We start from the raw sequence: 15408 nt of genomic DNA on the forward strand, positions 1-15408 counted from the left end.
AGCCATGAATGCACACAGACACACACATATATGCAGCTCCAGTGGGGTTTCCAGGCATTCAGCCCCCAGAAACGCTCTGCACCACTTTTTTAAGCCCCTAAGAGCAAAGTGGCCCCTGGGTGGGGGGCTGGCAATACCACTGTGCCCCCCTGCACAGTGTGATGGGGCAGTCAGATTCGCATGGCACTTTGAAGAAGTTATGTTCTGCCTGGTATAGTTGAGAATAACAAGAATAACTGCTCTCCTGGCCTGGAAGTGCTCCTTGAACTGTATTTTTTGTTCTTTTTTCCAGCCACTGCTCTGCAGAGTCAGCCATGGAATTCCCCAACTTTGCTCATTCCTGCACCACCAAACTGTAAGTCCTTCTTCTAAGAAACATGAGTATTTGCTTAGGGAGGCTCTAGTTTACCAGCACAGGCTCTTTTCTCTGCCCAAGTTACTTTTTGCTGGTGTTACTGAGATTGCAAGTGGACTTGGAGGGTCTCTGCTGGGAAGCTCCATCCCTAACCCATTCCTCCTGTCTTTGCTGTACAAGCTGCCTCCAGGTAGCCCCGCAGCGCTCGTGCGTGCCTGTGCACAAGGAAGGGACCCCCCCCCGCACATGTGGAAGGAGAGTTTTTGCACACCCCATAAATTAGCTCATGCTGTATATCAAAAAGCTGATCCCCCTGAGAACACCTGGCTCCAGCCGCCTTGCAGCCTCAGCAGCACACAGGCCAATCGTTCTCCTTCCAAGGCTGGAGGGGTGTTTCCCATGAAGGCAGTGGGGACTCCCCTCAGCACCTCTTCAGGATGAGGTTCTCAGGCACATTAAAAAGAGGTTGCAAATATTGAGACCCATGTTTCAGTGCAAAGCTTGGGGTCAAGGGTTCGCTGCCAGTGTGTCACCCATGGCGGGTTTGCTTTGGTGGGGATGCTCACAGCCAGGGATGGCTTTGTGCTCAGTCCTTGTTTGTGGATGCTGCAGGAGTAGGGTGCTGCATGGACATCATCTGTGGGAATGCAGATTCTCTCTTTTAGGATAATGCTTTCTTTCCTTCTGATGCCAGAGAGCATCTGCTTAAAGCGCACGCGCTGCATTGAGCTGGGTAAATGAAGCCCAGCTTGGGCTGTACTCCGTAGAGTTTAACTCACTGTGGCCCTGCTCTCCCTGTAGTGCCAGACTTCCTAGCAGGAACTTGGAATCTGCAATGAAACCCAAGCTGGGCCACTGGATTTTGGGGACATGAGGCTTAATTGGATGAGGCTCCTGGAGCAAACACTTATGGTGCTGTTCCTAAAGCACGGCTTCTCAGGCTCATCCAGTCCCAAAAAAAGGTACCTGCTTCCTGCTTCAAGTACACTTGGAAGAAGAGGTGTTAAGCTCTCATGGGCTTTCCGAAGCAATGACAGTCTCCCAGCAGGGCCCAGAGGATGACCACAATGTTCCCCTTAGAGCTGAGGTAGATCTTTAAGTGAAATAATTCTTTCTCTTCCATTGGCATTTGGCATCACCCTCAGGCCAGGGCAGCCAGGAGCTCTGGCAGCGGGGAGGAGGCCAGAGCTGCCCCATGGGGCAGTGTGTATGTGTGTGTACGTCTGTCTGGCCCCATGGGGCACCAGGAGTTGCCCAAGTCTGAAGAATAGATACAAAGGGGCTATAAAGGTGATGTAGGCTGGGTGAGGAAGTGATATCCTCCTGTACTTGTCATCTGAAGGCATTTCAGGCACAAAGAGGAGGAGAAAAGACGTGTTGGACGAGTGTGACCCCCACTGTGGGTGTTTTTGCATGTCTGGGGTATAGAAATGAGACCCTTTCCCATGGTCACTCTAAAAATCTCAAAACCTTTGGGTTGGGGAAGCAAAAGCCAATTAAATATAATATAACATAACCCTTGTCCCAGCTGCAAATGAGATACTCCAGGCCTTGTCACAGTAAATGAAACCCAAGTCTTGGCTGGGCTGCTGCTGTTTTTTCAATGAGTTCAGTAAGTAAATGTCTTTTCTGTATTGAAAATGCTGAGGTGGTTCGTTGCCTGATTAACGAACGCGTTGGACTTGAATGCACTGCATGGTGCTAAGTGAATAATCAAGGTAAGCAGGGATCTGTCAAACCCTCAATAAGAATCCTCACTGGCATGGGAGAGATTCAATTATGTTTTAAAAGGAACCTGGCTACGCGTGTGCAGGAAAAGGGATGAGAAAGAACTTCATGGAAAGGAGCAATTACTTTATCTATAGGCCGTGCAGAGTGAGATCAGCTCATCAGGGCTGAATAGGAGCCCCAGTAACTGAGCCTGTAAAGGAGATGATAGAGGGACCAGGGTGGATTTCAGCCACGTGTAAAGACTGAGAGCCTCAAGCAGGTTTAAGTGAGTTTGATTAATTTCTGGGTAGTTACTAACTGAGGTTTCAGTCCAGCAACTTCATGATATTTGGCCTTGGATAGCGGATGTTGTAACAAGGATGTGGGACTTGGGTAGCAAGTGTATCCCCATCCCACTTCATTACAATAAGGTTTTAGAAAGCGAATTGGGTTTGCGTCTGGAGATGCTGGTTCTTCCTCCCCCAGCATCTCTGTGTAATGTTACTTCAATGAAAGAAGCACAGGGAAAAGTCAAACACTTTGCAAAAGAACACAGACATTTGAATTTAATAAATTATAAAATTAAAGATTCTAATTTGTATATACATTTTTAATATACAAGAAATGGCTATTTATTGCAATTTCTGTTAAGGCATATGTAAGTGAATGGAAGTTGCATATAGATACTCAGATGAACATAGCTAATATTGTGCATTGTAGGTGAGTAAATAAGATATTAAATGCATTACGTAATAAAATAAAACATAAAACCCTTTGAGTACTGGTAAAGCACCATTTCTAGAGTTCTCAAAATATCTGAAAGCATTCTATGGAGGTGTTGTGAGACTCTAAATATTGAATGGATATATGAATATAAAAAAGTGATGCATTCATAATAGATTACAGAATTGTTTAAAGGAATGTTGATGAAATAATGGCAGCAGATTGGAGCCAAAGGAACCAGATCTGGATTGGGATCTTGGTGTTTTTTTTCATGAAGCGCTATCACTTGGTTTTTAAGTTTAGCCCAGCAGAAAAATGACAATTCAGAAAGCTGGATCACAAAATGCACTGCTTAATGGGAGCTCATTGCTTTAGCTTGCAGATCTCTGAGATGGTCCCTGCAGGAAGAGATTTACTTATAAATCTGGTGTAGGTTCTGGGGATTAGGTTACATTCCCTGCTCATTATGTCTCAAAATGCAGTACCTGGGCAACAACAAAATAGTTACGGAAGACACACTATGATGATGCTCTTGCCCAGTTAGAAAAGAGGAAACAGTTGTCAAAGTTCAATCAACCAAAAAAAAACCCGGCCCAAATTTCCACTGCATGCCACAGAACAAAGATCAGCTGAGAGCAAAACCCCACCTGCTGCCCTGGGCTGCTTTTGCTTTGCCAATAAAGTTCTGCTCTGTGACATCCAGGGGAAGTGAGGTACAGGTTCTTAGGAAACAACCATGGGGGAACTGCTGGAAAAAAACCCATCTTCTGCAAAATTCACACCAGCTTGAAAAGAAAGCATTTTTCCTGGTCTGAAGAGACTTTTTTTCTTCCCCCTCATACAGCAAGACTGTAAAGAGAAGGCAGCTGGTGGTTCTGCTCCTAAGGAGCTGGACCAGTCTGTGTCCATCAGGTTCTCACTGTCTTGAGCAATCTAGACTGAAGCTGCTCCTTCAAATGTAATTTCAGCGTTCCCCAAATAACAGCTAGAGAAATAATCAGTAGAATTAAAAGCAGCGAGAAATAAATCAAATAAATCTCCCAAAAGGTGAGGCTGAGAAGGGAGCAAGCCCTTCCCAATGCAGATGCCAGTAGGCATCACATCAGGTCCCTAATGAACACCAGACCTACTGTAGCACCACACCAGCCTTCTGGAGGCTACTCCGGCTCCAAGATGCAGCAGAAGTTTCCACCTTATCTGGGAAAAATGCTTTGGATTTGATTGCAAACAGACTTACTCTGAAGAAAGAACAACACAGTCAAGTTTCATAAACTTTGAACCAGCTTTGGAAGTTCAGCCAAGGTGTCTATGCTGCACAGGAGTGAGCAAACCCCTGCAAATTGACCTTGCCCAGCTTTACAGCAGTCCTGGCCATGGGGAGACACAGTTGGAAATGGCCAGCACAGAACTGCCAGGGCCCTTTTACATATTGGGCCTCCAAACTGGATCAGGCCTTGTGCTGCTTGCAGAAAGGTCACTTGAAGTTGCACCAAATCAGTTCCTGCCCTGCTTACTATCGGGACACAACTTAGATGTCCTTTGGACAGAAGAAGCTATATGTAAGACAGCATTTGAGCTGTGGACACATCCTCCTGTGGCATTTATTTACACTGTCTGGATGACTAACCCTATTCCTGATGCTAAGGAAGAACAGAAGCTATTGGATGCATTATTTCAGGCTTCTGGAGGTCAGGGAAATGGGTCTTCCTGAAGTCCCAGAGAGTAAGACTGGTACTAACCAGGCTACAAACTTCTACCTCCTCACCTGCCTAATGTCAAGCCCCAACCTGCCCTTGGGTTTGTGAGGGTTCTTCCTGTTCATCCTATGCTTGGAAGTGAGCAGGCCATGTGGGCCACCAAAGATATGTCACCTTTGACTGCAGGAGATGCTCAGTGTCTCATGAGTTAAAGCCTGAGGTGAGACTGCTGCCCAGGCAGCCGCTGCTGCGCTGCCAAACTGCGGCACTCGAGTTTACTTTGCAAACCCAGAACAGATTGCCTTGTTGCTTGTGCTGGCTGCTGCTTTCACATCTGCAGCCACCTTTTTTTGGCCCAGAAGATGTTTCCTAGTGCTCTGGACTTTTACCAGGCCTGTTATGCTTCCCAGTCTTTGTGGTCTTCAGGGTAACTCCCACTCCTGTACCGGCTGCTCCTAAACACTCCAAGTGTTTTCTTAACAGCCCCATTTTCTGTAAGAAGGAACACTTGATGCTGCCATCACACCAGCTGAAAACATTCTGCTTTGGCTAGTACCTCCATCAAGTATTTCTCTTAAACGGGGTCTTGTCCTTCAAAGACTTCTGGCCAGAAGATCCAACATCTCAGTGCTGCAAAGACCGACAGTCCCACCAGCTCTTGCCTCCTTCCCAGCAGGTCTGGCTTGTTCTGAAGAGGTAACTGGGCAGCTCATGGTGGTCGAGGGCAGAAGGCAGGGCTGCAGGAAGCCACATGTGGGGCATCTTACAGTACTTCTGAAGCTTTTTACCAGCAGCTGGGCTGCAGAAGAGTGTACACATTGCTGGGAACTCAGCTCGTTTCTGATAATTACATGATTGTATATACAGGCTTGTTACTGGCTCCGCTTCAAACTAAGACCAGTTCAGGCTGGAGGATGAGATCTTATTCTCAGACTGGAAAATCTGAACTAGGAGCCATCAGACCTAGCTAGTGGTAAAAGGAGGATTTCAGGGAAGCGCTGGGCTCTGCAGGAAGTTTACCAGCAAAAAGGAAACAAATAGAAGAGTCCAAGCCAGGACACAGGAGAAAATACTGCTCAGATGCCACCCTTGGCAGGAACCAGGCCACGTTCCTTGTCTCTGCGGTGCTAGAGCCAAGCTGAATTAGTTTTCTGATCTCCAACCAGGAATTCAAAACGGCCTATGCAAACCATGATGACCCTGAGGGGAAAGAGGGTACTCAAAGGGTTGTCAGGATAGGCATCTTAAAGTTTCTAGCAGACCTGGTACTCTGAGTACGTGTGTGTGTGGATGTACACATATTTGTCAGGGCACAGCAAATGATAGTTCACTTACTTCTGCACCAATAAAGCTGGCCCAAGGAAAGGCAGGTAATAAAAAATTACTTCCTCCAAAATAACCTCATCCTAGGGGAGACAAAAAATAAATGTTTTCTTAACAAAGCACCAAAGAAAAGGCAACAAGAATCCAGTCATCCTTAAGTTCAATGGTATACAGGTAGGAAAAAAAACCCCGACCAATAAAAGAAAGCACCAACCAACAAAGATCACTGAGGCTTGTTGCATTACAGGAACTTGAAGACTATCAAAAATATGGGTGATTGTAAACAGAAAGCTTAGATGGTATCAGTTCAAGTTGCCTGGATCTACCCCACCAAATGTATTGTGCTTATCCAAACGCTTAGGAGAATCCTTTGAAATTGTTTATGGAAATACATTGACTACTGCTTGCCAGTTGTAATTTACACATAAATACATGGCTACAGAATTTTCTCTATCTTTTCTTACACAGTCCTGGTTATGAAAGCTATGTAAGCACATGCCTAGCCACAACTCCAAGAGCAGCTCAGCTGGAGTCAGCTAAACTTGGCATGTCCTTAAGCACCTTCCTGAACCAGGAGCTGAGCTCGTGCCTGGTTTATGCAATGCACAGAAGCATCACAGGATTGCTGACCTGCTTGTCAGTCTTAAAGGGATTTAGTGTGTCTTGGGACTGTTTTCCTCCATCCTAAGTGTAACGCCCATTACTATTCCCAAGCAGTTTTACACAGGCATAGAAGACATACGAGCCCATAGGCAAGAACCTGCTGACCTGGCCTAGGTGTTACGGTTGGTTTGGATTCAGTGAAATGCTGTAATGATATTGCACTAATACTCTACCGTACCCTGTAAACCTAGCCATCAAAGTGCTCAGATTAGCACTTATGAAACAATCTGTCATTTCCATTTATAGTAGGCTTTAGAATTTGGCATCTCTGCCATAGCACCGCTTTGATTTTTCCCCCATCTTTAGTCTCTACGACACGGGCAACACTACGATGTTGGCAACATCTCTATAAGAGAAAAAAACGTTGTTTGTGCCACATTTCCATTTTAGTTTATTTTCCTAAGAGTCTCTTTTTTCCTTTTCTCAGCAATCAGCTCCTGAATTCTTTGATTCCTTGTCCTTTCATAAGGTATCCGCCTCCGTGTAATGATGTTGTGCTGTGATACTTCGTTATCCAGCCTGTCGATTTTATAGGGAACGTCCACCGCATTGATTTCTGGGTGTTCCTCAGTTGCATTGGAAGGAGGTGCATGTGTTTTGGGAACAAGAGGAGGGCTGGTGGCAGACTGTGTGGTGGACACTCCCGTAGGAGGGCTGAGGGTGGTCAGGAGCTCCTCCTCAATGTCATTATTCTTATTTACGTTAGAATCAGTTACATTGTCGTCCTCTGTGACATTGCTGTACATATTACAGGACTTGCAACACAGCTTATTGTAACCAGGAATCGAGCAGTAACGGGAGAGAACCTCCATGCGACAAAACATTGACTTGTCTCCTTGACAATGATCTTCTGAAAGAGAAAAAGGGAACAGATAAATAAAGAGCATCTTCACGTTAATCAGAAAAAGAAACACAGCTGAAGCTTTGGCAGTGGGCAGAGGGTTTGGTATTTAAAGCGGGATGGGAAACTGGCAAATGAGCCTTCTATAAGCAGAAGCAGGCTTAATATGAAACCTGAACCTCCAGTCACTTTGAGGGATGCAAAAGCTGATCTGAACTCTTTGTGCCAGCCCCATCCGTGCCGTAGACTGGAACACTAATTTCTGGCTTCACATTGTGCAGGTGCTACCCTGAAGGCTGTGCAGCCATGATGATGATGTGCATTCCTGCCTGGGCTTAGAGTTCAAAACACACCAACAGTGCTGTGTTGTGCCAATGCTATATCATCACGGTTTAGATTGAGAAATCTCCCCCCACCCCCCTTCACTCCCTTTGACACTTTTCTGCACTCTAACAGCAACTAACCTCAGCCAGGGGGAATTAATTTATATTTATCTGGACTGTCTCAAGAAAGTCAAGTCTGAATTCTATGCATACTGTGTAATTTTCACAACTAATCCACCTCCCATTGGAGTGATTTATTTTGTTGCTGGGTGCCTCTATTCTGAGAGCAGCAGCATTGCCTGAGCATGTCCCTTGCTCGAGAGAAAAGCGGTGTATTTAGGATAAGGCTTTTCTCCTCCCCCTAGAAAGGAGCTGGTATTTTCAAAACAACAGACTCCAGTGTGATGGAGCCAAGTGAGTCCATTAATGACTGGTTAAGTCAGTAACAAGTCCTGATTTTTGTGTCACTGACTGGAAAACTATAATAAAGGGGACAGAACAGTAATTGATAGGTACGATAATTGATAGCTGTTAGGACAATTCACACTATAATATGGGTGTTACAGCAGATTCTGATCTGGCTGAAATATAGGTGGCAAAATGTAGGCTACGGTGTTAAAGGGGACTCAAACTGTTTTGCCATCTCTGAGACTACTCAGAGATTATTCAAGGCCTTGTGATTTCTGCTCAGAGGAAGTAGAGGACCATATGAAGTGGCGGCGGGCGGATGGTGAGGGGTTAGCAGGCTCCTTGCAGAGAAAGCTACCTGTCCTCCGGCCTACATACACGCTCTACAGCTCCTCTGCCTCCGGGCTGAAGTGGTGGAGCCAGGATCTACCAGGAACTGCAGTGAAGGAAAAATCCCAACATGCAGCCCATGCTGAAAGAAAAAGGAGTCAGCGGCCTTGCCAGAGAGGAGAGGGTTGAGGAGGAAGGCAGACTGGCCAACACTTGGCATAAGCAGTAACAAAATATTTTCTTTGTGAACAGAGTGCTGAGACAGAGATAAAATCACTTCTGCCTCTCTCCCTGCTCTTACTACATCTCCACCTACTCTTACAGTAAAGGATGAGTAACTCCAATTACTCGCCTTTATTTAGAGCACACCCGATGGCAGACAGCGTGCTCCAGTCAGCGCATTACCAGAGCTCGTATTTCACCATCCTGCTACCAACACTGACTTACCCTGTCAGCAACCTTACAGCAAAGCAGAGAACCAGAGCAGACTCAGAGATACCAAGTGAACCCACAAAGTGTAGGTGTCGCCTCTTCACTCATCCTCAGTTCACAAAATAGGGCATTATAGGTGTTTAATTGGCAAACATATCAGTCTAAAATAAACTATCAACCGCTGCTGCTGCTTTAAAATGCCAGTGCTGGCTGGGGAAGGTGGAAACACCTTCCTTGCACTGTATTGACAGGCCCATTGTTGTATTTGTTGCAGAAAAGCAAAATTCTGGTTCCTATTTTCAAACGTGTCAACTCATTTCCATATCTTTCAAATGCTCAGCTGAGACACTGCTGGAAATAAAGAACAACTCCCTCCCTAGAGACCTAAGAATAGTACCTTGGGTTTGGAGACATTTTCAAACCAGTCTTTAAGAGCTGGGACTGTTAGTATCTGCATGCACAACCCTATATGAAGGACTGCATGTGCCTATACAGCTTTAGATATATTTTTACACCCCACGTAAAGTCCCCTTTGAACATTTTGCCTCATGTCGAGTGACCTTAAAGCAAGCACCTCCAAAGAGCTTGCAAAATAAAAGGTATAAAACTGAGCTGTTGTTTCACCAAGGCAGATCTGTTCTTGGCTTTGTAAGAATCACTATAAGCACGTTTAGAAAAATGCCTTTTTTTTCCCCCTATCAAAAATAGGTAATGTCAAGCTTAAAAAATACATGAAAACAAAACTGCATTATGTAATATACTTAGTGACATCTGATAAGTTATATAATTAAACTGTGTAACTTAGGAACGTCAGAAGGAAATTTTTATCCTCTATCCAAACCAAAATATCCAGATTTGCTGAACTTTTATTTATTTTTACTTGCAGTATGCATGACAGACTGGAAGTATATCTTCAAAACATCAGTAAGAAAAAAATAAATCAGTTTCACAGTCACTTTGGTACACATTAGTCTCATAAAAAAATATTGAAAAGCAAACTGAATTGGCACATCTTTAATATTATGTTAAATACATACAAAACACTAATAAAATATCCCTGATAAACCAAAGTGCATATAGACATAGTGCACAATGCCCAGATACCTTATTGCACCATTCTCTATAGCCACCCATCTCTTGAAACATCACTAAACATTGTCTATTTAAAGGTAACAGTCATGAATATATTTATACAGTTAAACACCGATTATTTTACATAACAGTATTCAGTGCCAGATACGTGTCTTTGCTTTTTCACCTTGTCATGTAAATCGTTAACATGTTTCAGGAAATTATCATATTAACAGCAAAATTTAAATATGTGATCACATGATAATGACAAGTTTGAAGTGCTACACTGCTGAAGACCCAAAGATTCAAAAATGCCACTTTCCCAAAGAATATGATTAATGCAATAAGGTAGTAATTTGCTCCAAGACTGCGGTTTTAAAGTCGATACGCTTCTACTATTGGTACTGACTGTCACAAACAGGTTTATGACTTGTGAATTCCAAATCTCCAACACAAACACGGAAGGTGAAGCAAGAATGCCAGTTAAATTTCAGTAAGTCAGGTCACAATCCTGTCTCAATGAAGATATGGATATGCACTGTGCAAATTAACCTCGGATTAAATTTACTGCCTTCTAATAATCATCATTCAAGTAAAAACGCTCCATATGAAGATTAGCTCAAGGTACCAGTTTATAGTTAAAGCTGGATCTGGTAAATTAATGCCATTTACATTTCAACATTAAGGCATTTTTCTAAAATTCTTCTTCTAAGCAAAAAAAGCAATAAAAATTGAGGTAATTCTGTAGTAGTTCACACTGTTATGTTTGCCAGTTGACACATCTATAGAGCACACACACACGCACACACACACAACCGTACCAGTCACGTCAGACATGCACATGGTGAAAAAAGACCAAAGATGTAATGAGTATAAACAGCTCCATGCTGAGCAGCTGGAGACATCATAGTCGATGAAAACTTCATATTGCCTCCACCAAGGTAAGAAAAACCACCACCACGCAACCTTCAACATGGACCATGCCTGTCCTGCTCCAAGTTTGTTCCTCAAGTAAGCAAAACTGGCAAAAAACTGTGCAATGGGAAAAATGAATGCAGCTTTTCTCAGGGAAAAAATAGTTCCATCCACCACCAGGAGTTTGGGGAGAGCGGACGGCATCGTAGCAGCATGGAAAGTACCGAGAGAAACTGAGCTTCTGCTTCCCGGTGAGCCCTCCACGGGTCACAAGAGCAAATGTGAGGGTTGGGAATAAAACATGAGCAGCAAGGGTGAGTAAAGCAACGGCACCACAAAGGAAAATGGAATGAAAAAATTCTTTCACTCTTCAGACTACCCTGTCAGCGAACTGAAACTAGAGAGTTACGAGATTTAGGGGTTTTAGATAAAGGAGAACTTTAGCACTACAAGGTGTCATTATTGTGATGTGATCACATTCACAATAAGTTCTCAGTTTTGCTATCAAACTGAACATCATGAACCATTAAGAGCCTTTTTTCACCATCACCAAGCAACAAGCAAACCGATCCCAGCTCCCTTTCAGAGGACTGCAACATACTGTGGAGATCCAACTTCACACATCCAACACTTCAAGACCTCCACCACCAGTGCTACGCAAGCTCCAGAGAAGAAAGACACCGAGCACCAAGTGCCTGGTGTGAAAAAAGATTCAGCCCAAGATTTAAACTTGGCAAAGTCAAGGGAACTTTCCGCATAGAGAGAAGAAGAGAGCAAAAGGCAAAGTCCACACTCGATGTGGCATGCATTTAAGGGCAAAGGCAGAGTTATAAATGGGTCTTTTACTTGAAGAGATTTTCTGGATGGGGTAGTCGGGATCAGGTCTTGACAGCCACTGTATCATGTAGGTTTTCTTTGAAGGATCAGAAACGTTTCCTTGAATAAAAGGAAAAAAAAAAAAACAACCCAAGTTGTAACACAAGATTTATTAGTATTAAGCAGCTGACCTGTCATTAGTGGACAAGCTAAGAGAGTGAGTGGGCTCCAACAGTGAAGGATTATGACCAGGCCGTGTAGTTTTGGGCAGGGGGTGCTGTTTGGCCAGTTTGATACAACTCGTGCCCAGCACTTGACAGCCAACACTGAAATCAGACAGCCTGAAGGCCAATTTTCCAGCAGTGCTTCTCACAGCAGCATTAAGTACGTCCTACAATACAGCCAGTCTAGTTTAGTTATACTGTCTCTTTAAAATCATTGTATTGGAGACTGCAATTGACAGCTTGGTTCCAATTAAGAATCAAAAGCTAACCTGAGAAATACATCAGGAACAAGAGGAAAAACAAAATTACTTAATAATATGTGAGATGATGTCACAAGTATCATTTCCAAACAGCTGAAAAGCTAGAGTGATAAAGGCATTACTGTCCTGAATTCAGTAGGAACACATTTATTATGGCTGAAAACAATTGAGTTTGATAACCCCTGAAGAGAACGTGTCAGAATGACTTGACAGATTGGAAAAGAAGCCTGGGATAGTCACTGGAGGTGGGGAAAGCAGAGACGCATCTTTATCCACAATTGCCTTGATTAGCCACAACCCACCAGCCTCTTGTTAAACCCAGGAGGTCTCCAGGGTTCAGGGCTGGATTCAGCCAGTGTTTCTCATCCAGGGGAGCTATGGCCCCAGCCTCTAGTGCTGTGCTGGGGTGTGCCCCAGCCTGCTCAAAACCAGGGCTGTGGAGAGCTGCCACGCAGGGCAGACATAGCACACACGTATAAATTCATCAAAGGCATTTCAAATAAAAGCAATCAATATACTTTTTTTTCCCCAGCAAATAATATAGGCTAGAGAAGACAGGCACTTACTTGAACATGGAGGTAGTCTGCAAATCCTTACAGTCTCTGGTTTATTCTCCTTACACAGGCCAATAGCGTTGTCCCTGGTCCGGCACAGGACCGGGCGATCCTGTGTGCCGTTGCCACAGCTGACAGAGCACTGAAAGGAAAAGGATGCACAGGTCAGACCCACAGTCACTCCTTGGAAACAACAGGTTAGAAATAACTTCTTAAATTTTAAACCACCACCCTTGAGTCAGAGAATCACAGAATCACCAGGTTGGAAAAGACCTTTGAGATCGAGTCCAACCATACCTGTCCTCTGCTAACCCATAGCCCTGAGCAATCGAGCTGACATGGTACATGATTTGAACGACCACTAAGTAAACAGCACTGCTTTTTGTGATGTATCAGTAATTATTAAACACTCCAAAAAAGAGTTTACAGTCTGAGAAGTAAAGAAAAGACTGCAAATGTGAGGCGTTTATTCACTGGGTGCACCAGGGATGGCACCGCTTGGAATGTCCATTCAACCCAGTGAAGATAAAAATAATCTGTGCTTATCTGCACAGCACAGTTCCAAAATGGAATGTTGTATCTCCAAATGCTGCCTTCTTCTTTAAACAATTTAATGGAGAAACACAATGATGAACTGCAATATGAAAATTACAAGAACAATTCAACGTTGCAATATTCTACTCCCATTTCTCGCCGTTTGATGACTGCAAAGGTTTGCAGATATGACTACATGGAGCTTCTTATTCCTGTAGTAAATACACAAGAAAACAGTCTGTGCACAGTGACATTACATTTCTGAGTTACAGTAAGTTAGCCAAAGAGCCAGGGATGGAAAGCACAAACTGCCCAGCTCCTGACACTTGTTACGAGGCAACTGAATCCTGTTTTGCCCACAGCAATGACAAACAGGTTTCCACAGCAAATGACCATCTGTACCACCATTCTCACTACAAGAAGGACATCAAGGTCCTCAAACGTGTCCAGAGAAGGGCAACCAGGCTGGGGAAGGGTCTGGAGGGAAAATCATATGCGGAGCAGCTGAGGGAGCTGGGGGTGTTCAACCTGGAGAAGAGGAGGCTGAGGGGAGACTTTGTCACCACCTGCAAGTACCTGACAGGAGGGTTGTAGAGAGGTGGGTGATGGTCTCTTCACCCAAGTGACAAGAGATAGGATAAGGGGAAATGGCCTCAAGCTGTTCCAGGGCAGGGTCAGATCAGATGTTAGGAAAAAAATCTTCACTGAAAGAGTTGTCAGGGCCTGGAACAGACTGCCCAGGGAGGGGGCTGAGTCACCATCCCTGGATGTCTTTACCAGACGGGTAGATGAGGTACTTAGGGATATGGTTCAGCACAGGTCAGGAACAGTCGGACTCGATGATCTTAAAGGTCTTTTCCAACCATGTGATTCTGTGGTTTCTTCAGCTGACTCACTTTCTGTGGCATTAGTAGGAGTGGAAGCAATGCGTCCTCTGTGTAGGGATTAGTTTATTGTGTCAATGCATTCAAACAGCAAGCACAGGACAAACTCCAAGATCTTCTGCCCTGCATTGTAAGAAATTAGTTCTTTGAGACCTCCAGGAAGAGACTCACCTGTGACCAGGGTCCTATTCTCCACTGTGCTGGGCAAAGCTCCCGGTTGCAAGGCCTCCTGCCCTCTGGACGGTCGTTGTTGCAGTACTTGGTGTGAACAGACCGATTTGTGTTATCGTGTAGGGGTTGGATGCATCGAACAGACCGCACTTGGTACCCTGTTTTCCCACAACTTTTGCTGCACGGCTCCCACTCTCCTGTGACCCAGCTGGGTTAGTGAAAAGAGAAGCAGTTGGGTAAAATTCTCTCATAAATTAAGCAAGTTCAAACTGTCCGCTGAATTGTAACTCACAAACATGGGTTTAACAGGATGGTAATAGTGGTTCTGATATGGGAAAAGAATATATATGAAAAACCGTAAGTGGTAATGGTGAGGCTCACTTGACCATGTCCCTGCAACATCAGTACCAAGACACATATCCTTAAAATGACTCTTCCTCATTATCTCTGAGATAAGCATCTTACTTTGCTCCATTTGCTTTGATTTTAAGCTGGCTTTTCTGAGACAGCACATAAAAATCTGATAGTTTTTATGTCTAAAGCAGCCACCCAAGGGTGCTGCTGAGCTTCCCAGGTCTTGGTGCATAAGCTGTGCTTGTCTCATAATGTAGGGAGACCTGAGCGTGCACCAGCCATCTCCCCAGCTGGTTCCCACTGGAATGAATCCAAAACAGGCAGCTCCAGCCTATATCTAGATACTCCATGTACCACATCTCTGGCCATGCTGGACATCATCTACTGAAGCACTGGCAAACCCAGCTACACTGTCAATGCCAAGTGTGCTGAGCCCAGGCAAATCAGGGTCCTCAGCATCATAAATGTTTGATTTTGGGGAAGGCAATGCCCCAGTGAGAATCAGAGTTCATAAATCAATTTGGCCAGTGAATATCATCTACCGTTTGCAATGTGGTGTAGTGGAAAACTTTGCTGATGATCCAAACTGGCCTAGGAATTACAGCTACACATGGTGAGGAACTTAGAGAAGAGCAACAAGGACAGACAGGAACAGAGGAAATTTATGTAGACTACTGAAATCTGGGTTATAATCACGTAAGCGAAGATACACAGCAACCTATAAATATTTACAGAAGGCAGAGATCTGCAAGAAGGAAATACTGTTCAATGTAAACAGCTTTCATGAGAGAAACTTAACCAAAATATATATATATATATA

At 44.2% G+C, this 15408-nt stretch overlaps 1 protein-coding gene across 1 annotated transcript in view; it reads right to left on the bottom strand.

The window, feature by feature from the left end:
• Positions 1-6857: 6857 nt before the first annotated feature.
• The window catches only part of ADAMTS2 (ADAM metallopeptidase with thrombospondin type 1 motif 2), a gene marked incomplete at both ends in the record, with an annotated part of 181581 nt that continues 173030 nt past the window's right edge, over positions 6858-15408 (bottom strand). The window contains 4 exons of the mRNA XM_084268730.1: positions 6858-7321; positions 11638-11727; positions 12658-12787; positions 14235-14442. Coding sequence (XP_084124856.1) covers positions 6858-7321; positions 11638-11727; positions 12658-12787; positions 14235-14442 — 892 coding nt within the window. The remainder of the gene's footprint in view (positions 7322-11637; positions 11728-12657; positions 12788-14234; positions 14443-15408) is intronic.

Source organism: Gallinula chloropus (genome assembly GCF_964237585.1).
Source record: "Gallinula chloropus genome assembly, chromosome: 10".
In the NCBI taxonomy this organism is placed as follows: domain Eukaryota; kingdom Metazoa; phylum Chordata; class Aves; order Gruiformes; family Rallidae; genus Gallinula; species Gallinula chloropus.